At 42.8% G+C, this 26972-nt stretch overlaps 1 protein-coding gene across 4 annotated transcripts; it reads right to left on the bottom strand.

Moving 5' to 3' along the window:
• Nucleotides 1-4496: 4496 nt before the first annotated feature.
• On the bottom strand, nucleotides 4497-18015 carry VMA21 (vacuolar ATPase assembly factor VMA21). Of its 4 annotated transcripts, none has more exons than XM_077146231.1 (5): nucleotides 17909-18015; nucleotides 16239-16329; nucleotides 13831-14065; nucleotides 8988-9097; nucleotides 4497-8400 (listed from the first exon to the last, which is right to left on the bottom strand). In XM_077146231.1, the coding sequence occupies exons 3-5, from the start codon at nucleotides 13938-13940 to the stop codon at nucleotides 8258-8260; spliced, it is 363 nt and encodes a 120-aa protein (XP_077002346.1). In that variant the 5' UTR covers nucleotides 13941-14065; nucleotides 16239-16329; nucleotides 17909-18015; the 3' UTR covers nucleotides 4497-8257. The 4 variants fall into 4 exon arrangements, with proteins under 4 accessions (XP_077002346.1, XP_077002348.1, XP_077002347.1 ...); XM_077146233.1 differs by having other exon boundaries at nucleotides 13831-13988; XM_077146232.1 differs by lacking the exon at nucleotides 17909-18015 and adding an exon at nucleotides 16401-16424.
• Between the last annotated feature and the right edge of the window lie 8957 nt (nucleotides 18016-26972).

Genomic DNA, 26972 nt, shown 5'->3' with positions numbered 1-26972 from the left:
GAGGGCGAGGAAAAATTAGGATGAGGACTGTGACTCTAACTAGAAGCAGCAGAAATACTAGGAAAAAAGCCATGACACTCCCTATTTGCCATACATCCAAATCTTAGGAAAGAAATGGGATCTACAAATGTGAACAGACTTCACTGCTCACAGACCAAACATTTTCACTTCCTCTTGTGAATAATTTTACAGCAACAAAGTGTGCTATGTGACATACATTTTTCTTTAAAATATATGTCTGAAATCTATTCATAGTTGAGAAAAACAGGTTGTTTCTACTCATGTGAATAGGTCAGAGCTAAAACTTGCTAATGTTGGTGATGATGCAGTTTCCCAGCAGCAGACCAAAGGAAGAGAGCACTGGAGGCTCTTCACAGCCCTGGGCAGCCCCTTGCCATTACTGGCTGTGGGACTCCTCCGAGTAATTGCAGTATTTTAGGAAACCTCCCTAAATGGGATAACCCTGGGCACTGTAGCCATGAAGAGCACATCCACCTGCACTGCTGGTTTCTTTGGGTGTAGACATAAAGCACACCTCCCACATATACCTGTGTTTCCAAAGAACCATAGGTGTGGCAGTCAGGGGTAGGTTTTGTTGAGAAATGGGGTGTATTTTAGGGTTTCAGAGCAGAATGCTGAGTCCTGAGATGGGAGCAAGAACCTGAAGACCCTCCAACTGTTCCCTTCTTCCTGATGCCAGACTGACAAAATATGGTACAGGGCCCATCCCTCTGCAGATTTGATGCTGTGAGATTCCCTGCATCTGATCCCTCCATTCATATCTATATCTAGCATATCCATATCTGCATCCACATCCATTTCTCCATTTCCATCCAGAGCCACAGCTACATCCATTTCTACATCCACATCTACACATATATGTATATTTTGTATACCGACTTATTAATTGAACAAATATCTGTTGAACTCCACAGTGAACATTACTGGGGACCTCACTGGCATCAAATCGCTCCCTCAAAGGTGGACAATCATTGGTTAAAATTAATCAGTACAATCCCAAAGTGGTTGGGGCTGGGCACCCATCCAGGCATAAACCCACTAAAGCTTGGCATTGCCTGCTCAAAGCGATTGCTTCACAGACAGGTGCACGACGTGAGTCCAGAGAAGAGCCCAGAGATTTTGTTCAGTGGTTGGACAACTGTCTGTGGTATTCCAGCGAATGGCTGCAGCCAGTTTGCCATCATGAGAGAGGGAAGCCTAAGGACATTGCCGACAGGCTGGGAAGGATATGCAAAGAGAATTGCTGAGAAATGGAATAGGAACCCTATTTAAACTGTGCCCCCACCTCTGGCCAATGTGAAGTGCATTTTCAGTTACTTGCAATCGGACAAGAACATCCTTTCTAAAACAAAAGCTAGTAAGGTGAGTAAGACAAAGTGCCTATCCTCCAAGCGCTTACTATTTAGTGGTAGGAAATAGCTAATAAACAAATAAACAAGGAATTCGTCTAGCATTATGTTCTGATCGTGATGGGGGACTTTTTACTGTAAATTAGCTGGGTAGGGGAGCCTTATCTGAACTGAGATCTGAAGGGTGAGAAAGAGCCAGACATGGGAAGATCTGAGAGGGAAAGGGGACCACACAGAGGCAAAAGTTAATGCAAAGGCTGTGAGGTGGGAGCGAGCCTGGAAGCTCTGGAGAAAAGTCCAGCAGACTGGTGAATGTTGAGCAAGGCAAGGAAGAATGAAATAAAAGCAAGCGACCTAACTTGCAGGCCACCTGAAGTCTGGACCTTACTCTGAGTGAGATGGAGAGCTACTGGAAGATCTTGAGCTAAGGAACAACATGTCTCATCTAATATTTTTAAAGAAAATTTCTAAGTGCTTCATGGTGAAATGATTATACAGGAACCAGAAGAGCAGCAGAGACCAGTTGCAGGTTTTCGCAATACTCCAGGAGAGTCACACTAATAGAGCAGCAGTGCCTGGGAAACCAGTTCTGTTTTCAGGCTTCAAACAAATAGCATCTTCCAGTCTAACTTTAAAGACACATGGTAGAGGCAAAATTTAAGTCTCTATCAGCAGTTCTCAAATCTGGCTACATATCAAATCACTGCCTATTACAAACACTTATTTCTAGACCCCACTCCCAGATTCTAATTCCATAGGCTTGGGTTAGGTTCGGGCAATCTGTACTTTTAGTAGACCCTGCAAGATGATTTCAGCCAACTTTTAGAATCACTGCTCTGCGGTTTCTTCAACGTCATTAACTGTCCCTGGGTCCCTGGACATATTATATTTTATAATCTGTATCCATTTATTTTTATACCAAGATGCTACAATCTTTTTGGGGAGTGGATAGTATTTACTAAGAAGAAAGGAGCTGGAGTGAAATCACAGGTGAAAGGGCGCAGCACCTTGGTCATGAAGGGACAATGCTGGATATCACCTGGAATTGTCCATCCCCATCCTTCAGTGATTAGCCACAAGTATTTGTCTACCTCTCTCACTCCTTTTATGGTATCTGAAGCTCATTCCCCACTAAATAGGCTTTTTAAAAAGTCTTCCTGACCATGCACCTTCAAAAAAAAAAAAGTCATGGGCTTCAACCCATGTAGTTGCACATGGGACATGACATCAAGAAGTGAAATGGGAGATGACGCCTAAGAATGAGCCTAGCCCTGGCACCGTGAGATCAACAATGCCATCCTGACCAAAAGGGGGAAAAGAAGGGTAACTAATAAAGTATCAGTGGCTGAGAGAGTTCAAACGGAGTCGAAAGACTACTCTGGAGGTCACTCTTATGCATGCTTCAGTTAAGCAGTACTACCTATGATAACTTGCCAAACCCAAATCAAAACCATTCCAGCCAATCCCAAAGAACACCTAGAGCAATATATAAGATTCTATAAAGATTCCACACACTAGGGTAATTTTCCAAAACCTACAGCATCGAGATGGGTCCCTGGACCAGAAGTCCTGAAATGCAGAGGGGCCAGCCTCTCCAGAACATCAGCTAGTTTCATCCCCCATCCCGTATTAGCGACAGCCCCTTCCAACACGAAAGTTAGAATGGGCATAGCTCAAATACCCCTAAAGAGTGGGAGAAAGATCAAAGGTGATGGTGGAGTTATTAAGAGAAGATAGGGTTTAACAAACGAGTATGACTGCTGAATCATATTGGTATTTCTTTGTCTCCAGTATCTTAGAGCAGCTAGAAGTAAAAACCTAAAATCGTGGAATTGTAACCCATACCAAATTCTGAAATCTGTCCTACAACTAATTGCTGCACTATGCTTTGAAATGTATTGTTTTGAATATATGTTTTCACACACACAAAAAAAGTTGACTGTGCTAACAAAAAAAAAAGTATTTCTTTTAGCCTCCAATGTTCTATAGCAGCTAGAAGTAAAACTCTGAGATGATGGTATGGTAGCCCATGACAAACTCTGGGATCTGTCCTATAACTACAGGTTGAAGAGTGCTTTGAAAACTATTGCTCTTTCCTTTCTTTGCTTTGTATGTATGCTATATTATACAATTAAAAAAGTAAAAAAAAAAAGTCACAGGCTTCAGTTAGACATTGCTTCTATCATAACTTGCCAAACCCCAACCAAAACCATTCCTGCCAATCCTAAAGAATACCTAGGGCATTATATAAGATTCTACAAAGGTTCCATGCACTAGAGTAACTTTCCAAAAACCTACAACCTCCAGATGGGTCCCTGGACCAGATAAATCCTGAAATGCAGAGGGGCCAGCCTTTCCAGAACATCAACTAGTTCCATCCCCCTTTCCTATATTGTCAACAGCCCCTTTCAACATGAAAAAGTTAGAATGGGCATAGCCAAAATACTCCTAAAGAGTGAGAGAAAGATCAAAGATGATTGTGCAGTGATACAGAGAAGGTAGGTTTAACAAATGAGTATGAGTGCTGAATCAATATATTGATATTTCTTTTAGTCTCCAGTACCTTAGAACAGCTAGAAATAAAAACCTAAAATTGTAGAATTGTAACCCATACCAAACTCTGAAATCTGTTCTACAACTAATTGTTGCAATTTATGGCTTTTTTGTATATACGTTATTTTCCACAAAAAGAAAAAAAAGAGAAGAGTATAATAGAGAAGATAGGATTTAACAAATGAATATGACTGCTGAATCAATATACTGATATTTCTTTTGGTCTCCAGTGTCTTCAAGTGGCTAGAAGAAAAAAATGAAAAATCATTGAACTGTAACCCATGCCAAACTTCAAAATCTGATGTATAAGCACTTGTTAAAATGTACTTGGAAATTAAAAAGAAAAAAAAACATGGGGCAAGGAGCTGTTTTATTTTCAAACTCTACATGCAATTCACCACTCAGACACTAATTCTGACAAGCTGATCCCAGATGGAGTATAACCAGTCTATGGTTACTGCATAAAAGTTTACTCTTGGCGGCTCTGTATTCTACATGGTATAAACAGAGAGGCAAGCAAACAAATGAGAAATAAAAGAAACTTACTATCAGTTTAATCAGGACACACTGAAGTAGCATTATGAACACTTTTTTAATGACAACAGATGGTAAATTTATACAAATTACAGACTAGAGTTTAACGAATACAAAATCCATTCAGATAATGGTTAGAAAAGCATCCTTTACAAAGGTGAATCTGATTCGAGTGGCCAAAGAACTCAAGCCCCCCTTTTTGATCATTACACACGGCTTTAAACGTAGCACATCTAAATCCTCCCCCTAGTCAGGGTGCTATTCAGTACTACAGCATAGTCAATGACTCTAGTGATTTAAAGTTTCTAACACTTTTAGCATTGATGTCAAGAGACATCTCTTAACAGGTTCACTAAGCAAAAACTCAAAGGAGAATGTGTGAACGTTCTTTGCAAACTGTAAGGTGCTGTGCAGATGTTGTTAGCTATTGCTATTATTACTGTTCAGTGAGATTTCACTGAACTAACTCGGGAAAAAGGAAGACTAGTCGGTATAACCAACAAAAATGACTTATAAAACATCTCAAAAGGAATGCAGATACTACTTTCAAGTACACACAGCATCAAAACAGCAAGGGAAAGATGGCCAGAAGCAATGTTAAGTAAAAGAATTCTGGACCATTTTAATGACTATATAAAGACTAAGCTAGTCACAGATTACATGTAATATTTATCATCAGATTCCCAAATTCTGTGAAAACAATTTATCTCTTAAGGTGATCCTTTGCCCCTGCAAAAAGGAAAAATAAATTTTGACGATTTATTAATAAGTGCTTCTTAAACTTAAGAGTCAAGTCTGAATAAAGTTGTACTACTCTTGTGGAATAGATAGAGGACTTGACAGCAGAGAAGTCTGCTGCTGGACTAAGACCAGTGACTAACTCTGTGTTATAGTTAAAGCATTTACAACATGAGCCTGGCGACAGTCTACAACTTCACCTGAGCACAAATAAAACAACTGACATAAACCTGTCTGTAGACAGTACACAGCAGATAAATTTAAAACAATTTAAATCCTTTGTTTCTTGCGTAGCTTCATTTTAATCTTTCTTTGGGTATGCCTTATTTGTTTAACTGTTTTTACTGGTCTCCTTGGGTAATCTAGCTGCATGTCAAATTTATATGAAACTGGGAAATAAATGCCAAAGAAGTCAATTAGTTGTTCCTTTTGGCAAGGCGAATGAGATTTTTATGATGAAAACATTCTATTCTAATTATTACTATGTATTTCTATTACGGTCCCATGAGGCATGACAATGGGTATTAATAGGAGGTTTAGACTGCATCAGAAGGAATTCAAAACGGGATTCTACTATTACATAAAAATAATATCCATTTGAAAAGATAATGACATCACAGATACCTTCGACAGCAGAGTTTTTCTGTTTTTCAGCATAATAGGGAAAAAGGCTTGCATTTTGGGGGGCAAAATAGGAAGTGAGGAAAGTGGTGTGTTATAGTAAATATTGTTAAATTAGTAGCATGTACTGATACTTCAAGTTGCATTTCCTAATTAAGGTTATCCCTTACAATCAGTTGGAAAATAGTATTGAATATATTCCTTAGTTAAAACATGTATAAGGGCTCAAATTGTAGCTTTTCTTTCTATACATCATGAATATATATACATCATGCAAGAAGAAACCAGTGAAACACCTTGAAAAATAAATCTATTTGTCAAATCCCATACGTTATTTAATATAGCTAAGAATAGCAGCGAACTAACTGGTTTGAAAACAAGCCAATTTGTAATAGTTCTAAATATCTACCCTCATATCTGGAAATAACTGCTTTTGCATGTATCCCTGGTTTAAATGCTTGCAGAAAAATTCCCATAGCATTATTCAGCAAATGTCTGAAACCAAACAAAATAATCCAACACTGGACATTAACATTTTACAAACAGAATATAGCATGCCAAATATACATGAAAAACCTTGGTATTACACAAAAAAAAAATTAAATGGACAACAATATTAGGTACAACAGGGTATCTAAAGGTAGGAGCAACTAGAAATCTACTACACAATACCCAGATTCAAACATCATTATATTAAAATTGAAGTCTTTTTAAAAAACACTTTACATGTAGAATAACTGCTTAAAGGAAACATTTAAGTTGTAGTTAACATTTAACAATAAACAAGAATAAAAACAGTCCTACAATAATCATACTCATTTTTATTTTTCTCATCAATGAAACAAACTCAAATGCCTACTTGATTTTTATGCCTAACCATTTTTTTTTCCTTCCATTAGTCCAGTTCTGCAATCTTAAAAATGATAAGGATGAACAAATAAATGGGTAGGGCAAACTTAGGCAAGGGCCACTGTAGTAAAATTATGAATAATACGAAGTTTGAATAATGAGATGTCTAGTCAAAAGACTAAAGGTAAAATGTGCTTCTTACGAAAATGCCAAAGTAATCATTCGTCTGAAAATTGCAAATAGCTGTCAGGTAAAGTGGCAGAATTTGAACTTAAACCAAAGTGTTAGTGTGTAATGAACAACATTAAGAAATGACTTTTGAAACTGCACATGGGATGTAAACCGAAGTAGAAGGTTATCTTCCTCTAGGTAGCAAAATTATGGGAAACTTTAATTGTCTCCATATTTTAATATGTAGTTTTCCAATTTTTTCAGAGAATACAAGCAACAACAAAAGAAAGTAAACAGTTTGGGGGTTTGTTTTTAGATTGCACACCATAGGAACAAATGGCTGGAAGGAAAAGAACTAAGGATTTGAAAATAAAATCACAGGGTTTTTTTTCCCCCCTCATTGGAAAGGACCTCAAGGATTATCTAATTATATATATATATCTGGGATAAAATTTAGCTCTGATTAATAAAACTACCACACCAGAAACCCCAAGTGATGAAGTAATCTATTTGGGGAACTGTTTACACTCCCTCACTATGCAAAAATGAACTCACATTTAAATGTAAATTCCTATCACATATATTACAGTGAAAAAAAACAGCAGGAAAAAAATAGATTTTTAAATGGAGTTTATGCAGACCTTGTTACTAAAGCATAATGTCATTGACGAACGACAGAGCAAAGCATATCGTTAACAAGTTGCTCTGAAAAGCACAAAGCTTCCGTGCGTGGGGCGTTCGGGGAGCAGGCTGACTGCCTGGTGGTGAACACCTGGCTTTGCTCTCTATATCTTTAAGGAAACCAAGCTCTCTTCCATGAACATAGATGATTTAGCCTAGCTTTCCCATAAAAGAATGTAATGAAAGACTCCTATTGATTAGGGAATCACATTCCATGCGAAACTTCTTGGTGACATTCAGATTAACCCCAGTGTCTACAATGTCAACAATTTTCTATGAGAAATAAAATCCAAAAATCTCGTGACTTGGTGTTTTCCTGATAGTTAGGGAACGTGTTCTGGCATAAAACAAAGCTGGACTTCCTTCACTGTGTAGATCTTCACTGTGTACCTCTAGAGGAGTATCACTCAAAACCAACTGTAAGACAAAATGCTATAGAACACTTTTTGGTGTAAAGATATAGTCAAATTCTTCCCAGAATTTCGCATAACTAATTTCACAGACTTGTCGGTAACTGATTGAACTTTTCCAAATTCTCATTTGCAAATAAGACTCTTACAGTTAAAACAGACCAGACAAACCACTGTATTAGAAGGATCAACATTTATACTAGTCAAACATGACTCCTTAAGACTGATTTCAATACGTTCCTTCAATTTTATTCGAATCATCAGTGCCCCTGGAAGCATTTACCATTTAAAACTAAAGCAATTTAATATTATCAAAAGGTGATATTCACTTTAATCCTGTTTGCCTTCCCGCCACTGTCGGGAGCCTTCATTCCAGGCCACATACACAAAGAGTGCCAGCACCACATGCACGGCAACCACCGCAACGATAGCTGCATAAAAATAGCTGTCCCGATTGGACATCCCCAAGGCGCCTAGCAAGAGAAAAAAACAGTTTCCATTTTATTCCAAAATTTACTAAAATATAAAAATCAAAGCATACGAGCTTTTCTTAGCAATCTATTTATTTACCCAGACAATTTAAAAAGTAATACTGGTGAGCTGTGGTAAATTACGTATCCACTCAAAGATGTGAGTACTGGCTTCCACGTAATTACAACTTCATATGAGGAGTTCAACATCACAAAGAGGACTTCGTTTTCTTTTCCTTCCAATGTCTGCCACTAAAGGTACATTCCCCAAATCCCTCCTCCCTTACCAGTCAACCCCTGCTCTCAAAGGGATAACAAAAGAACGCAGTTGCAAGCTACTTCACAGAAAACCCTAAGGAAATAAGATGTTAAGCTGAAATAAATGGGAGTGATGAAAAAGTCCATTTCAGGAAATCAGATTCAGTATAAACAATATGATTTTTGAAAAGCAAAAGAGCCAGAAGAAACAAAACTAAGAATACCCAGTTTACAGATTTAAAGAGATCATAAAAGCACAGCATCTTAAGCAAAATATAGTGAGAAAAAATATATATAGTGAGGAAAAAAATAACTTGTAAGTCTAGAATTACCTTCAAACACGTAAGATTTGGTGGTGAAATATAACCCAATAGGAACAGTGATCATTAAAGCAGTGAAGAACAGCAGCGTCTTCAGGGTGGATGCTAATGAACTTTCAGTTCTGGAATCAAGTAAACAAAAAGAAAATCAGCACCCTGCAAAGTCATTTCTAAGCATTCTTGTGTCCATAATCCTACTTATACCCACAGACAAGAAACTGAAACACAGCCCTGCCTTGGAAGCAGAGCCAGGCCTCAGATCTGGAAAAACCCCAGCTGCAGAAAGTCCAAGTGTCTTCAGCTGGAACTTGGGGATCAACTCCCCCTAACCCCCACCCCCAGCTGTCTATCATTAGGTCCAGTAAGAGAGAGTAAGTGTGAAAAGGGATCATAATCTCCAAAGTGCTATACGAATGGACAAATTATAATTACAGGATTGACGATCAAAGCAGGGAGGCAGAGGATACCCAGAAAATAACTACTGAACGTTCGCAGAGTATCCAGCCAAAAAGGTCAGATGGATACACAACAAACACATGAGAATCTAGAACAATCTTGGATGCAGCCAAAATAAACTTACTCAAATTTCTTGATCAGTAAAAAGTGACAGCACAATTGAGGTGGCCTTCATGAAACAAAATGGATGCTTTAAAATGTGGTGTAAAAGCCTTTTCTATTCAATGAATTTTATCTGTTCACAGACTATTTTAAAATTAAGGGACTATGCCAATGGAGGCATGCAAAGGTAGTTCAGTGGTAGAATTCTCACCTGCCATGAGGGAGACCTGGGTTGGATTCCCGGCCCATGCACTTCCAAAAACAAACACACAAGCAAACGAAGAAAGAAAAAACAAACAAACAAAAATTCAACAAATGGTTCTGCAATAACAGGATACTCGTATGCAAAAAGGATGAAATGTGACCCCCACCATAAAGCATACAAAAAGAAAAAAGATCAAGAGACTATGCCATGGAAAAAGCTTTGTTTCTGAATACAACGAAATTATTCTCAACAATGGAATAAAACTTTTTAAATCACCTAAAAAAAAGTCTGATAAATTGCTACTTAAACCTTGATTCTTACAGACAATTAATTGTACAACTAGGTAGCTTTTACAACGTGACCATGTGATTGTGCAAACCTGTCTCCGATGCTCCTCTTATCCATGGTATGGACAGAAGAGTAAAAAAAAAAGGACAAAAATAAAGAAATAATAGGGGGATAAGGAGTAAAATAAATTGGGTAGATTGAAATACTATCGGTCAATGAGAGCGAGAGGTAAGGGCTATGGTGTATGTATTTTTTTCTTTTTCTGGAGTGATGCAAATGTTCTAAAAAATGATCATGGTAATGAATACACAACTATGTGAAGCTATTGTGAGCCAAGGACCGTATACTATGGATGGACTGTGTATGTGTGAAGATTTCTCAATAAAAATATATTTTTAAAACTGCTACTTAAAATATTAGCAACATTAAGATCAATATAATAGCACATACAAAGCAGCAAAATGGGTAATATAAGAATGTTCAATAACAGGAAAATGACTTCACGAATTTTGTGCACTACCATATAGAGATGTTAAAACTAATTATGATGATTATTCAGAAAATAATCATGCGAAAAATATATGGCAGGAGTCTAAGGTTTGTGGCCCACTGCCTGTTTCTGTAGATAAAACTTATTGGAACACAGCCATACCCATTCTTTTATGTATTGTTGTATGGCTGCTTTTGAGTTACAAAGGCCGAGTTGAGTAGTCAGGCCAGATCACATGGTCTGCAAAGCCTAAAATATTTAATATTTGGCCCTTTACAGAAAACTATTCCAATTATGTTAAAAATGTGTGCACATGAAAAGGACTCCACAGATAATATACAAAAATAAAGTTATCTTTCCCCTTTTTCAAAATCATCCTTGGTGTTGTTTTACTGCTTCTTCAATATATGTTGGCATTTGTTTTATGCACTGCTATGAAAAAGCAACACTTCTGAAGGCGAAGCTGTAGTACGCTGCCAGCAATCCTGGACATAATGTGGTTTGCCACCTACATTTTAAAAGCAGTAAGCACTATTGCTTAAATCATTTAGTTTAAGGTCCTTCTTAAAAAAAAAAAATTGGGCAGGGCACAGTGGCTCAGCAGGCAGACTTGTCACCTGTCATGCCAGAGACCTGGGTTCAATTTCTGGTGCCTGTCCATGCAAAAACAAAATTAACCCAGCCTCAGATTAACTTGCCACACTTCTAACTTTATGCTCACAGTCAACACTTGAACTTATTTTCTTTTCTGGGCTGGAGGTACCAGTTTTTATTCATATCCTTAGGAAGGAGGCAGCCCAGCCTTCAATGCTCAGAAAAATAACCTCTTTTCCTTGGGCCTTTCCTCAACAGGCCAGCTAGAGCTGGAATGCCTTCTCTGCTCTGGGACCCAAATGCACTTACTATTATAATATCTGTTATCACAGCACTTAATGTGACAGCTTGCTTGCTAGATGGTCCTGCACATTTCTCTGTACCCCTAGAAAAAAGCCAGGCTAAGGAGTTACTGTAACTGGGTATACAATTAGCTGGGAGGTTTCTGGCAGCCCAGAAAAGAAGGGAATATCTCAAGTTTCTATCAATGGTCTCCACACTTTCTTGACAGTGCAATCCATATACCCCAATATAGGCATACTGAATTTTTAACAAATTATTTATAGTATACTACTGAAAAACTCTTTATAATGTAATAACATAAAATATACACAAAAATCGATATTAAAAAGGATGAGGTTACTAAGTTTAAACAGAAGTTCTAATATTTTCTTTCAGCACTTCAGTGGCCCATCTTTTAAGTAGCCCACTTTGGTAATCACTGAGTTATACAATCCTCATTACCTAATAAACATAAGCTATCTTACTTTCAGAATATGCTGCTTCCTATTTTACTACACTTTTATAAACATTTTTTGTGTAAATCTGCATAAAGAAAAACGAGTGATGAGTGTCTACAGTAGCACTTCCACAAAAGATACAAGAACAGTCAATATATGGCCACTTCTATAATGGACTCCAACAAAGCACACGACCTTCAGTGCTTCTTAAAGGTGTTTCAAGTATGTGACTTTCAGGTTATCTAACTTGGTAAAGGGACAAAATTTAGGGAATCTAGAGAAAGAGAGGGTTAACTGGTTATCTTGGGTTTTTTTTTAAGATTATCTCTCTTGAATATCTATTATCTGGCCTAGCTTTTTAAAAAAGTTATTACTGAAAAGATGATTAAATACATCGTAATTTTTTTAAAAAAGTAAAGTCCCGTACAATCCCACCACACAAGCATAACCATTTATGCATGTTAACTTCTATACCCCCTCCACAATGCAGCATAGAATCAATGTATAGTCTATGTTCAATTCCCTTTCACTTTTCTGTTTCCCATAAGTTTCAAAAACTCTTATTTCTCGGGGTTGTAACCTCATAAATGTGGGATTAAGTATAAAGTCAAAGCAAAGTGTATAAACTTTTGAAAAGTAGCAAACCTCCTTCAGCATTTATAAGACATTTTCTCACTGGCTTCCAGCCCCAGCCCAGTGCACCCAGCGGCTTTCCTGGACAAACTAGCTTAGGTAGGACTGGCGGTTAATTCCCAAACAAAGCAACTGATGTTATACAATTGATTCCCTCCGTGTCTCTGATTTGGTGTTCCTGAGACTTGTTAGAAATGAAGCTTGGGAAAGGCCAGAATTAGAGCTGGCCTCACCCAAAGGGAAAAAAATTAGGATGAGGCCTAGAGTTTACCTGTTCGTACAAATTTCTGCAGCAAACGGTGAGGAGAGAGAGTTTAGCACATTCCCTTTTGTGGCAAGCAAGACTGACTACAAGAATTCTCTCTTCCACTGCAAATACCCTTAGGAATCAATGAATCAGTCTAGGAGGGCTACCGTATTCTATGGCTACTTAATGAAAATATGGGTTAGTGATAAAAAACATCCACACTGACATTGTGGGAGAGTGGAAAAGACCACTGGAGTTCAAAGATCCTGGACTCTGGAGTCGGCGGGCCTGGTCAAACGCCAGCTTCACCACTTAGCAACTCTGTGGCCTAACTTTGTGGTCTTGGGCAAGTTACTTATCCTCAGTCCGAACTTCATCGCCTTTAAAATCGGGAAACTGAGCGGCTGTTTAACCGAGGCGATGTATGTAAAGTCCTACATTAAAACTGGCAGGCAGAAATCGTCAATAAATAGCAGCCAACTCCCTCGCTCCCAGTTCCACACGGAGGTGTCACAAGGCAGCCTGCTAGAACAACGTGGTTGCTCATCAGATTCCTTCTCTCAACCACCAGCCCTGAGCCTAAGGACTCCCCGAGGGAAGTGGTCACACCTGGGGCAGCAGGGAGAGCTCGGACACTGAGGCAGCACTGGAGACGCAGGGAGGGCAAGTGCTAGGCCAGAAGTATGAGCTGGAGACCCGCTGACCTATGCACCACCACCTCCCATGACCCCGAATCCCTCGCTCCCCGAAGGACAAGGGCCTTGTGCGCAGCCGCCACAAAGCTCCACCTGCTACCCCCTCCCCCGCCCGCTGCCCGGTGTCAGGGTGCAGGTCCCATGCCCACCCGAGGCCGGCCGCTCTCCGGGCCCCGCCCTCCTGCCCGGCGCCCGGCCCGCTCCGGACTACCTGAACTCGAGCGGCTGCAGCGCGTTCAGCGCCGTCTTATCAAAACGCTCCATGGCGTGGCCGCGCCCGCAGCTGGGGCTCGGCGGCGGCGGCGGGTCCCAGTTGCGGGGCCGGAAGTGTCCCGCGGGCGCCGGCGCCAGGACGCAGCGCGCAGGCGCGGCGCGGTGACGCGAGCGGGCGGTCCCTTGACTTACCCGCCGCGGCTCCGAGGCGGGCGGGCGAAGGGTGTGCTCCTGTGCTGGAGGAGAAAGCCGGGCGAGTAGCCCAGCAACTTCACGTTGAGCCGGGACTTGCCGCGCAGCATGGTCCTCTGGGGCCGGCAGGGTGGTCGTCCCCGCCCCCTGCGAGCGAGCTGTGGCAGGTGGAGCAACCAGGTCAAGCTGAACCCCGAGGAAGGACAGCCACACAGGGGGCTCCGGTGCTAGGCAACTAAGCGGTTCCCGACGACAATAACAACACAGAAAAGAAATGCACATTATTCCAGCGGCCCCTGAGCGCACGCCTCATGAATGAGTGTCCGCCGCGGGAAGCTGGGAGGAGTTAGTTTCCACACTCACCCTGGTCCGCCAAACCTAGAGAAATGTCAGGACTGAAAGAGCCCGTCCTGACAGTGACCGTCCCAGGCCCGATGCCGGTGACCCCAACTTCCACTTAAACTTAAAAACATATTTTGCAGCTGCTCAGAAAGCCGCCAATGGGACAACAGGGACTCAAATAGTAAGGACAGATGGGCCTCCCGAGAGAGGGATAAACGAAAGGCTGTGCAAGCCCAGGGTCAGGCTTTACAAATTAGGTTGCCACCAGCTGCTAATAAGAGGACAGCCCCTTACATGGTCAGCGCTCGGGAAAGGACTCTGACCACACATCTATTTTCTGCACTACATGCATACAAAGACCACATCTGAAGTCCTGACTCAACGTGGAACGGGCAGTGGAATGCGCAGCAGGAAGCCTAGATTTTAATACAAATTTAATAATCCCTCTCTGGGCCTCATCTGTACAAGGAGGTGGTGGGATAAGAACCACATAATGTCAGAACTAGGGCAGAACGAGAGGGAATCTAGCTCTGGGGCAGGCAAGCTGAGGCCAGCACCGGTTTTTGTATAGCCCACAAGCCAAGAAATGCTTTTATGGTTCTAACCGGTTGAAAAAAGTCAAAAGAAGAAAGGCTCTTTTGTGACCCGTGAAAATTATTTGACAGGTCCACATTTCAGTGTCCATAAATTGTATTGGAACCACATTCATTCACTTGTGTATCGTCTTTGGCTGCTTTTGCACTACAGTGGCAGCACTGAGTAGTTGGGACAGACAGGGATGATCCCCAAAGCCTAAAATATTTTACTACCTGTCCCTTTACAAGAAAAGTCTGCCAACACTTGCTCTAGCTAATCGCCCTGCACTTAAGTCCTTAAGCCCCCAAAAGACTCATAAAGGTAGAACTAGGGGTTCTGAGAACAAGTCTCAATGTTTTACAAACCTAGAGAACTGAGTGGAATTACTTGCGTTTTAGGTGGCAAAGGCTACCAAAAACATCCCCTTTGATTTTTGGCACTAATATCACATTAATGAAGTAATACTGGTTATCTTATGAGAAAATACAAAAATTATTACTAAATAAAATAAACCAAAGAATACTTGGGTTAACTGAAGCTTTTAAAACTTGGAATGTAAGCTCCACAAGGGGAGGGGCCTGTTTTCTTCCCTCCAGTATCCCCAATGCCTAGGGTAAAGCCCAGCATATGCTAGGTGCTCAGTAAATATTTATTGACTAAATAAAGGAATTGGATCCACAAAAGGTATACCGGGTTGAATAATATCCTCCCCCCACCCCCCGCCCCAAAAGCCATGCCTACCCAGAATCTAAAAATGTGACCATATTTGGAAACAGGGTCTTTGCAGGTGTAATCATGTTAGGACGCGGTCAAACTGGACTCGAGTGGACCCCAAGTCTAATACAACCGATGTCCTTATGAGTAGTGGAAATTTTGAACACAGAACATAGAACACCACCTGAAGAGGCGGAGCACACATAGTAAAAATGCCACTTGACATTGGGGACAGAGACTGGCATTATGTTGCCACAAGCCAAGGAATGCCAAGGCTTGCCGGAAACCAGAAGAAGCCAGGGGAGAGGCATGGGGCAGTTTGCCCCTTAGTGCCTCCAGAGGGAACCAATCCTGCCAACACCTCAATTTTGGAACTGGGAGAGAAAAAAAAATTGTTTTAAGCCACCCATTTGGTGGTAATTTGTTATGGTCCCCTTAGGAAATTATTAATATGAAAGGGCAAAGAACAAAAGGGTCTTTGGTGGTGAAGATTAGGACCCACTGATGTAGTCTAAACTCCTCCTTGTATAGGTGAGGAAAACGCCCAGAGAAGAAAAGGGACTTGCCAGAAATCACACACCTATTTTGCGAGGACAAGTTCCATAGCTCACTCCCACGCCAGCACGTTTTCTACTCTCTTATTAACAGCCTCTGTGGCAGTTGTGTGGTAATTCAAATGAGAACCAATAATAAGTGAGATGTGAACTTGGACAAAGTGCCTGTCTAGATTCATTTACACATCAGTGTTTGCTTTTTATGAACTTAAGCCCTCATACCTCTTAAATGTTCTGCCTTCTATGTTCTACCAACATACACTGAGAGCTTGCCGAGATGGAGATGGATGCACTCTTAGAATAAATGCAGAAGCTGTAAGAGAAGGAAAGGAATTAGCCAACACAGTCCACTCTGCCCCTCAACAAAGCCTAGAAACCTCCTACCTGCAGCAACTGCTAAAGAATTACAGACAAGTGGAGTCTAAACACAGCTGTTGCCATGGGAATGGAACGGAATGTCAGGGGGCAAGGTCTGTATGGAAGAAACCTTCACAGTGCCTTGGTTATTCCCCTGGGAATCAGAAAATGATTCTCAAACTGAAAGGGCCCCAGTCTGGCCCTTTCATTTTCAGTTAAGAAAAGTGAGAGCTAAAGATGGCAAGTGATTTGCTCTAAATTCCCTGGATCAGAGTAGGACTGAGTATATAGAGAATATATATTCCCTAACTCTGAGGCTAGTGCTTTTCTCAGTGTTGTTTCCAACCTCTGTACTATCTTCCCAGTGACATGGAAAGTATCCAGCCCAAACCAAGTTGGCAACAGCCCCCAATTTGCTTTACTAACCCACAAAACAATAGCTCCCCTCACCCTCACAGTCCCCTTTGGGTGGCTCATGGTGGGACTGGATGGGTACAGCCATACTTCAAACAGCAACTGAAGGTTTCTGAAGCCTATCCTGGCACAAGCATGGTGTTTTTAAAACTAAGATATGAGGAAAATAGAAATAAGCTCCACAAAACAATCAAGAAAACTAATGTTTTATTAAAAAGGGAGGGGCAGTAACTGTGCCTGATTTATAACATGAGGCATGATGTTTATCTTTCCCCTAAAAATACAAATTAATAAAATATGCTCCCTTGGTGAAAAAAAATTCGCTCTGCTTCTAGAAAAAAAAAACCAAAAAACTAAGGGGTTTGGATTAGGGGTTATTATAACAAAAATATCCTCTGTATAAAGAACCCATGCTCACTGAATTGCAAGTTTTACTCAAGGAAACGCTTTCCATTACGTCCCCTCATAATGGTCACGAAGCACGTGCCTAGTGTTTTCTCTAAAAAAAAGCCTATCTACATGATCTCTGATAACCTTGATAAACTCCCTACATTTTATATTTCACCCCCATTTCGTAAAGCCGAAGCGGAGAGAAATCTGGAAGTTTGGTGAAGGCCTCACGGTGGCCCTTGTCTCCCGACTCAGCACATTGTCCTTAAATTTCCGTGGGGTTACTCCTTCCACCCTACCATCCTACCGCCCTACCTGCTGAGGTCGTAGGGCCAGTGAGGCCCCTGGATAGGGGGTCAGGGACTGCTCCCCCCGAATCCGGGCTGTTCTCTCTGGCCTGGCCCGCGGGCCTTCTGGCAAAGCGAAAGTAGGCACTACTAGTGAGCAGGGCAGAGGCACGACCGCCTGTCTGCATGGCCTGGGGTACCTGGCAAATCACGGGCTTTGGTACCAAGGGTTCAAGCCCTTCAGGGGCGAGGGGGCAGCGGGGCTCCAGCTGCCAACTCCAAGGAGGTGGTTCCTGAGGGCCCGACTGTTTCCCGGATGGCCCGCTCCGCTGGGGGGGGGGGCGGGGCACCCCGGGGACACAGGGTACTGGGCCACATGGCCAGCAAGTGCCAGGCTGGGAGAAGAAGGGCGGCAGCTGCCTGGGGACTTGGGAAACAGCTCACCGCAAGGCTCTCCGGACACGGGCGGCAGACTTCGCAGTTCGCCTTCCACACGGTCCTCTCAGGACGCCGGGTGGGCGGGGCAAGGTGGGGCCCGCCCCCCATCTCTGGCGGCTCTGATTGGTCCAAAGAGCCTACCCAGTACCGTGCTTGGGCCTCGCGATATTCCCGCCGAAGGGGAGGATTGGAGCCTAGAGGGACGGGGCCTGGTGGGAAGCCCCTCCCACTGCCCCTCCTGCCCCGCCCACTGCTGCTCTGCAGAGTAGGGTCCGGATCTGTGCACCCAGCTGTTGGCTCCTGGGGAAGCTCTCTGCTCCAGCCCAGGGTACCCCCAGGCTGGCATGCCCAGCCCGAGCTGCACCCCGAACTTTCACTGAGTAAAATACATAATTGATGAGTGAGCAGATGAGTGAGTGAGAAAGAAATCCAAGGGAAAACTCAGAGTTCTGGCAGGATCGCAATGCACGGTCAGAGTGGAAAACTTAGAAACAATAGAGAGAGAAGAAACACAGCAGCAGGGGCAGGAAAATGAAACCAGTAGAAGCAGCATATGGAGGAGCTGGGGGGTTGGATATGGATAAAAAAAGAGGAAGAAATCTCGCATGGGAAGAAGAGGCTGCCTTCCAAGGGGGGCAGGGTGTTTGTGTGTATGTGTGTATGATTGTGTGTGCACATGGGTTTGTAAGGGTTTGAGGGTTGCATGGCTATGTATGTGAGTCAGTGCGTGTGTGAGTTTGGGTACATCTATTTGCTAAAAGCCAAGGTGTGTGTGTGTGCATGCGTGTGTGTGCCCTCCCAAGACAAAGCCTTTTCCTGGCTCCTTTAGCAATCAGGCCAGGTCCTTACCCCTCTCCAGTGTGCTCTTCCTCTACAGTCCTCCCCCTGCCTGCACATTCCATACACATCCCACCCCACCCTCACACACACACCTTGGGCCACTTGGGAGGACATCCCAAACATAACGGCCATTAACCAACTCATGCTGTGTCCCCATATAAAGTATGGTCACACCCATTTCTGCTGCCTTTCAAGTGCAATCTTTCTTTTTAGTAATGCTTTCCCAGTTATCTCCCATGGTACTTTGGGCTTCATTGTTATGCAGAATCTCTTCTGCCTTCTATTACAGTCACTGGGACTTCTAGTCTACCCCCACTTAGACAGTACATTCACGAAGGAGAGAGAACATAGCTGGTGACTTTTTCATCTCTATCCTGTCCACTTCACAGAGCCTTGAATGAGTGCCCTAAGTCAAAGTTGTGACATCAAACTGCACAGAGAATACTGCTAGGACCTCCTTTCTGGTTCCCCTTCCTTCTAGATCTAAACACTTCACCCCTAAAAACTGTTGTGAGAACATTGAAGCCAGAAGAACCACACTTTACAAGATACGTTCCCAAACAATTCCCCAAGAGTCCTTTGAGCTCAGAATTGACCTAGTGCACCCAGAAAATGGGTTCTATGAGCCAGGTTTCATGCATTCCTACCTTGCTACCCTCCCCCCACCCCATGCTGGGAGTACCCCTTTGTGTAAAGCCCTAAGGGTATCCAGAAACTATGTTGAGCACCACCTTGTGGTGGGTAGACTGGTATTTCAGGCCAGAGGAAGAGAGAGGAGGCAATAAAGGAGCCAGTTCATGGACAGGCCCATCCAGGCTGCCATCCAGGGGCCTTTGTCAACCAAGGAGGCCAATATTTGCACCACAAAATAACTGCTTTTTTGGAAATCTTAATTTGGGGAAGTTGTGTGCTCAATCCCCTAATTCCAGTTCAGGCTGCAATCTGACTGCAGGAGAACAGTAGTGAGAAGATTTCTGCTTGAACCTTCTGCACCAAGAAAGCATCCTGTACTCCAGCCTGTTGGCCACCCACCATTCAGTTCACCTTCTGAGCATTATCTTCACATCGGCACCTCCTACTTAATTTGGATTTATGATATTGACACCTGGCTTTCCAGGTACCTCAGGGCTAGGTGCAGAGAGCCAACATTTTCTTCCTCTCTTCTTGCAAAATGGCCCTGAGCCCCATGAGACACAGTACAGCAAATGTTATCTCTGGGAATGCAGGCTCATGGCTGATACAAAAGAAATTCTTCCTAGAATTACAATCTGCCGAGTGGTCATCCAGCCTCACTTTGCTTTCCTCCATGAACAAGGAACTCAGAGTCTCCCAAGACAGCCAGCTTCTTTTCTTGCCTCTGTGAGTAGTCTGTTGGTAGCACAGTTCAGCCTAACCATCCCTTCCCATATTCAGGATGCTGGCTTCTATTAACCTTGCCCAACACTGTATTAGTTTCTTGGTGACCACATCTCATGGCTGAAACACGAGCCTCTCACCCAAATCTTCTCTATGGAGCAGGTACCAAGTCTTCTGTGTTCTGTCCATGGTATAATTTTCAGAGCCAAAGGCGTGCCCCTCCTTTAATCACTGTCACATCTCACCTAGGTGTCCACAAGGCAAACACATGGGACCTAGTGGGGAAAGCAGCTGGTTTACAGTGGAAAGAGTTGGCCTTGGAGCCTGGAGACCAGGTTTGAGTTTGATTTCCTCCATCACTTCCTAGCTGTGGGATGACAAGTAGATCTATGTTCCTTCCCGAACTTGAGTTTATCGTTTCATCTGTGAAATGTTTTGTTATGAGAATCTGATGACCCAGTGGGTCTAGTTTTCACTTGATAAACTAAAAGGCATTCGATTATCAGGTTGACAGGAGTGGCAGCTATGCCATAGGAGAAAGAAAACTGAAGTGGATGTGAAAATATCTAGGGTTCAAGTGTGCCTCTTCCTAGGGCTTCTGTGAGAACTTGAGCAAGCCTTTTCACTTCCCCATCCATCAAGTGTCAGAACTAGATGTGAAAAAGGTGTCAGTTGGAGAATTGCCTGTTTATTGAGTGCATGAGTTCTTTTATTTTACCAGAACCAAGGCATCTCATGCAGTTTTACGATTGCAAAACGACCTGTGGGTTTTCTTTATTCCTCTTGCAGCTTTGTGATCTGTTGCAAGAGAAGGCTTTACAGGATGAAATACAGGAGGTCACTTTAAAGCAATGGGAACAGTGAGTCCTTAGGATGGTGGGCAGCAAGCCTTGCACATAGATGTCACCTGTGGGTGTCAGGCCAGAGGAGTCTGGCTAGGGAATCTGAGAAGCCAGAAACAAAAAGCATGGTAACTAAAGTATGGGCTCTCTAGCCTGAAGAAGGGAGACTAGAGAAGGCATACCCTCTATCTTCAGATGTCCAAAGGTCTTTCACAAGGAAGAGAGAGAGATCACAAAAAAGAGCTAGTATCCAAGGGCAGAAGCCACCTGGAGTTGGTTTCCATTCATTCTAAGAAATCATTTCTTAAAGATTAGACTGTTAGAACTTTCCTCCAATGGCATCTACTCCACAGTGGGCAGTGGATGGAGCAGGAGAGGTTCTAGTCTCAGTAGATGGCTAGTCCCTTTCTCCAAAACTCAGATGATTTTGTTTTCTCTGAGCCTGTGCTGAGATCAGGCATATTTCTTATAACACCTAGTACAGACTTGTGTACACAGTTGGGCTTAGTTAAATGAGTGAATGAATCTTTCTTTCTTCATATAACAGGGAAGTCCTGTAATAGGTTGTTATCCTTGGCCCCTGACGCCAGAGTAATGATGGCGTCCCACAGGAAAACAGTTTTGCGTGTAAATATCACTTAAGACTGCACCGCGGTTGTCAAACAGTGAAGCCCTGACAGAAGCCAGTGCACCAACCTGGAAACATTTTTATGGTAATCATTTTCCTACAGAACTTGGAGCTTCAAAAGGAGGGCATTCAAATGCTCCCCTAGAAAGTTACAGCTGGAAGGAACATTCAAGATCACAAAATCCAACCCTTTTCATTTCCCAGATGGTGAAGCTGGGGCACCGGCCCCGGGGGAGGGGCGGCTGCCTTCTCTGGTCCAAGGCCTGGCACACAGTAGGAGCCTAATAAAGAATTGCAGCCTGCCTGCCAATGTATCAGGCAATGCAATAGCAGAACTGGCTGGGAAATCCCAGGCATGACAGCTGAGCTTAGTCCTAGGGTGGCTGGGGGTAAGAAAGCAATAGAGACGGGTGTTGGAAATGAGACTATGTGAACAGAGAATGAGGAAGCAGGGAAGGATTAGTAAAACAAAAGATGGAGGGCCCAGTTGGACAAGTTTGCTCTATGGGTCCTTGCGATGTGGCATGAGTGAGAGGACCCAGCCCACACCTCCCTGCCTGGAATTAGCCAAACTGCAAAGTCTACACCACTACAAGACCCCCACAAGCCCGCCCTCACTTCTTACACTGACTGAAAGATGAGGGGCTTTTCAAAACTACCCTCCTTTTCAATAATTCGCTAGAACTCATTGAAAGCAATTACATCCACAGATATAGTTTATCACAGGCAAAGAATGCAAATAAAAATCAGTCTAGGGAAGAAACACATAGGGTGAAGTTCAGGAGAGTTCAAAGGCAGAGCTTCCAGTGTCCTCTCCCCATGGAGTTCAGGACACTTTCCTCTCGGGTTTTCAACTCATTGCCAACCAGAGAAGTTTGCTCAAGCTCAGGAGCTGAAGGTAAAGGCCAGTCCCCTCCTTGGGCAAGGTCAAATTCTTCACTACACTCTTCTCAGGTGTCACATGGAAGCTCAAGGAAAGACATCTTCTCTGTGGAGGAGGTGCCAGGGAATACTCAGCTCATGAGTCTCCACCCTCCGTAGGGAACATGCCTTCTGGGGACAAGCTGTCCCCAGTTTACAATTCCAACAGCCTTCGGGGCTCCCTGCTTTTCCCTTCAGCTGCAGTACACTTCCTATTTACCAATCCACAATAAATCTATGAAGAATTCTTAAATTAATTGTCCCCACCACCCTCAACGTTTCCCTCCTTCATTACTCATGACAGTCTGCTTTGTATCAGATGCGCCGCAACTCTCTCCCCCACCCAGACCTGCCTATAGATTGTTCATTTCTTGTGTCCAGAGCCCTGGTTTCATGCAAATTTGTGTCTCTTCTAGTCCTTGGCATTATCTGTGCTCAGTGAGCAGTTGCGGCCCAGCCAAATATCCAGCAGAAAGAATGACTGGAGAAATGGGCCTGTCTACACCATTTTCATAAAATAGCACCGCAAGTGGCCACTCCTTCTCCAAAGTCCCAGAGGAAAGTAAGGAGGAAGGAGGGAGGGAGGGACAAAAGGAGGAAGGGAGGGAAGAGCTGATGACAAAACACACTAACTTTTATCACCTTGGGGCCTCTTGGGGAAAGACACCAGGAACTGTGGTATCGGTGGTGGAATTGCAAATCTGAATACCCACATAAGGGGAAGCATTTCACAGTTCCAGTCATTCAGCTAGTCATTTATTCAGCAAATATCTATTGAGTGCCAGCTATGTATGAGGCAGTATTTTGTGATTCTGTGTGTTTTATTGTTTTGGGTGGTGTGCCCTAGTGTTTGAAGCTAAGCTTGAGTTCAAATAACAGTTCTGTCACTTCCGAACTATGTGGCCTTGGGCAAACTACTTACCTACTCTGTGCCTCAATTTTTTCATGTCTAAAATTGGGATATAAGAGTACCTTCCTCGTAGACCTTGTGAGGATTAAATGATTCATTTGGTGTGAAGTGCTTAAGACAGTGCTTGGCACATAGTAAGCTCTATGGAAGTATTGGCTATTATTTTGGGTACCGGGAAGGCATACTTCAGTGAACAAAGCAGACCAAAATCTTTGCCCTAGTGAGCCTAAATCCTAGTGGAGGGAGATGGACAATCAACAACGACAACAAACAGGAGATCACATTAGGGGGTGATAAAGGATATGGGGGAGCATGGAGCAGGTAAGGGAAATTGGGAGTAGGAAGATGAAGGGTTGCAATTTTAAAAGGAATCACTGTTTCCCCAACTTTTGTCCAAGTGCCAGAGGTTGCTTGTGCTCATGAGCATGCTGCGGAGGCATGAGGAGATTCTTGGAGAGCGTGCTGTCAGAGGCCAGGTGCCTTGAGTGTGAGACGCTGTTTGCTCTTTAGTTAGAGAAGGGGCAGCAGCCTGCGAGGAACCGGGGCCTCTGCCAACCCAGCAGGGTAAACACTTGTGGCCACGTCTGGCAGCTGCTGGGCCTCTGCGGCGCACACCCGGCCCTTGCAGTTGGCACAGACGCAGCTGGGCGAGCCAGAGCCCTTTGGTGATCTTAGCTAATGAGAGTCTGCAGTCTGCAGCTTGGCTCTGGCCTTTCCTCTCCATGGGACCACGTCACTTCTTTTCCTCAGCTGGGCTTCCTCTTTCCTGGGGAGGCTGATGGAACAGACTGGGAGTGCTCTGAATTTTTAATGATGCATAAAGTAAAAAGATGGTTTTACTGTGGCGGCTTATGAGTTTTTTTTCTGGGTTACTTGGGGTTTGGTGACTCCAGAAAAAGCTATTAGATGTTCTGAAGGCAACCCCGGTTCCCTTTGCTGTTCCCATCCTGCTCTCCTTGCTCCCTGACTCAACACCCCTTCTCCCTACTCAGCGCTTGTGGAGTGTGTCTCTGCCATTGCATTGAGAATTCCCCTGGAGCCTGAAAAGGTTTTGAGAAGATGAAAAATTCTAGAAAGATCACTCTGGCAGATGTATTCAACCATTTATTCAATAACTATTTATTAAGCACCTACTGTGCACTCATATCACACAGTAGTAGGCACTTGGAGCTTGGGAAACAGCAGTACACAAAACAAACCAAAGTTCCTTCCCTCACAGAGCTCTTTCATATTCTACTAGAACAAACAGGCAATACACATAATCCATGTAGAAGACAATGTCGGGCAGCAGTGACTGCCATTAATTAAAAATAAAGCAGGGTAAGGGGACAGAGAGTGAAAGGGTATTATTTCAAATGGGGTAGACAAGGAAGGCTTCTCTGAGTCGGTGATATTTGAGCCAAACTTGGATGAAGCTACAAGCCAGGTGTGTTAGTTTGCAAGCTGCCGGAATGTGATAGACCCAAACTGGAACGGCTTTTACAAAAAGGGAATTTAATAAGTTACAAGTTCACAGTTCTAAGATAGTGAAAGTGTTCAACTTAAGGCACCACCAAGAAGTTACCTCAACTCACGGAAGGCTGATGGGTCTGGTACACCTCTGTCAGCTTGGGAGTCACATGGCTGGCATCTGCTGGTCCCTTGTTCCTGGGCTCCGTTGCTTTCAGCCTCTGTCCCTGGAGGGGTCCCTCACTTTGCTTCTCCAGAGCTGGCTTTCATCTCTTGGCTTCCCTGGGTTCTCTGCAGGTTCTGGCTTGCTTAATATCTCATGGTGATGTCTGCTGGGCTCCAAGCATCTCCAAATATCTGTGTCTCTGTTCTCCAAGTGTCAATATCTGTGTCAGTTCTGCTCTGAAGTTTCTGTCGGCTTTAAGGCTTCTGTTATTTCGGTCTCCTCTGAGCTCTCTCCAAAATGTTTCCTCTTTTAAAGGATTCCAGTAAACTAATCAAGACCCACCCAGAATGGGTAGAGTCACATTTCCATCGAATCATAAGATTACACCACAATTGGGCATGCATATCTCCGTGGAGTTAATCTAATAAAAAGTTTCCAACATACATTATTGACTCAGGATTAAAAGAAGCGGTTGCTCCCACAAAATTGGATCGGGATTAAAACATGGCTTTTCTGGGGTACATAATACTTTCAAACCGGCATACCAAGCCATGGCCCAGGCAAAGGAAACAGCATACCAACACATAATTTTCTCCTTCATTGCTTTTTTGCAGACTCGTTTTTCATTTAACAACATTCAGCAACTTCCAATGTCAATAAACATTGATCTACACTGTCACTTTTTTCAATTTAGTGTTCAAAAGTACCAATTTGAAATATATCTTTGCGCTCATTGAGGTATAAGTTACATACAGCAGAAATCGTCCCTTTTCGGTGTACAACTCTATGAATTTTGACAAACTTGCAGAGTCATGTAACAATTCCTTTTTCCCACCACAGGTCCTGGCAACCAATGATCTGACTTCTGCCCCAATAGCTTTAATTTTTTCAGGATATCATAGAAAGAGTCACACAGGGTGCAGTCTTTTGTGTCTAGCTTAGTTTACTTAGGTTCGTACTTCCTGAGATTCATCCACATCATTTATTCTTTTTATGGCCAAGTAGCATTCCATTATTTGGATGTACTGTGTGTTTATCGTTCACCAGCTGAGGGATATTTGTGTTGCTTCCACTTTTGGGGATCATGAATAAAGCTACCATAAACATTCATGTTCAGGGTTTTATTTGGTGTTTGTTTTTTGACATATCTTCCCCCCTTTTGAGGTAAATACCTAGGAGTGAGATATAGGATGTAGGGTAAATGTGTGCTTAACTTTATAATAAACTGCTAAACTGGTTTCCAGAATGGTTGTACCATGTTGCATTACCACCAGCAGAGAAGACTGGATTGCTTCAGTCACTTTTTAAAAATTTTACCCATTCTAATGGGTGTATCTCACTGTAGTTTCAATTTTCATTTCCCTAATAACTAATGACATTGAGAATCTTTTTGCTGATTTGCCATCCATATTTCCTCTTTGGTGCAATGTTGGTTCAAGCCTTTTGCCCTTTTTCTAAATAAACTGTTTGCTTGCGACTGAGCTGTATTAGTATGAGAAATTACTACAAATTCATTGGCTTAAAGCACCAGAAATTTATTCTGCTACAGTTATAGAGCCCAGAGGTCTAAACTGAATCCTATGGGGCTAAAATCAAGGTGTCAGCGAGGCTGGTTCCTTCTGCAGGTTCCAGGGGAGAACATGTTTCCTGCCTCTTCCAACTTCTCGTGGCTCCTTTTTGCCGTTTAAGGTCCTTTTGCCATATAAGGTAATACGCACGGGTTCCAGTGGTTAAGATATCTTTTGGAGGACCATTTTTCAGTCTACCACATGAGCTTGGACAGTTCTTTATAGATTTTGGTTATCAGTCTTTTATCAGACACAGGCCTTGCAAATTTATTTTCTCCCTGTCTCTGGCCCATCTTTTCATTGACTTAACAATATCTTTTTTTTTTTTTTTTTTTGGCAATGATAACATTTAATTTTTTAAATACAATTCATTTTCTGATTAATCTAATT

This window comes from Tamandua tetradactyla, chromosome X (genome assembly GCF_023851605.1).
Source record: "Tamandua tetradactyla isolate mTamTet1 chromosome X, mTamTet1.pri, whole genome shotgun sequence".
NCBI classification, from domain to species: domain Eukaryota; kingdom Metazoa; phylum Chordata; class Mammalia; order Pilosa; family Myrmecophagidae; genus Tamandua; species Tamandua tetradactyla.
This window is presented reverse-complemented; position numbering and strand designations above follow the sequence as displayed.

Coding starts and splice junctions, on each gene's coding strand:
- VMA21 (XM_077146231.1), bottom strand. CDS start 13,940: ATGCTGCGCGGCAAGTCCCGGCTCAACGTGAAGTTGCTGGGCTACTCG. Junction 9,098..13,830: donor CCGCCTCGGAGCCGCGGCGG/GTAAGTCAAGGG, acceptor ACTTGATTCCAG/AACTGAAAGTTCATTAGCAT. Junction 8,401..8,987: donor CAAATCTTACGTGTTTGAAG/GTAATTCTAGAC, acceptor TTCTCTTGCTAG/GCGCCTTGGGGATGTCCAAT.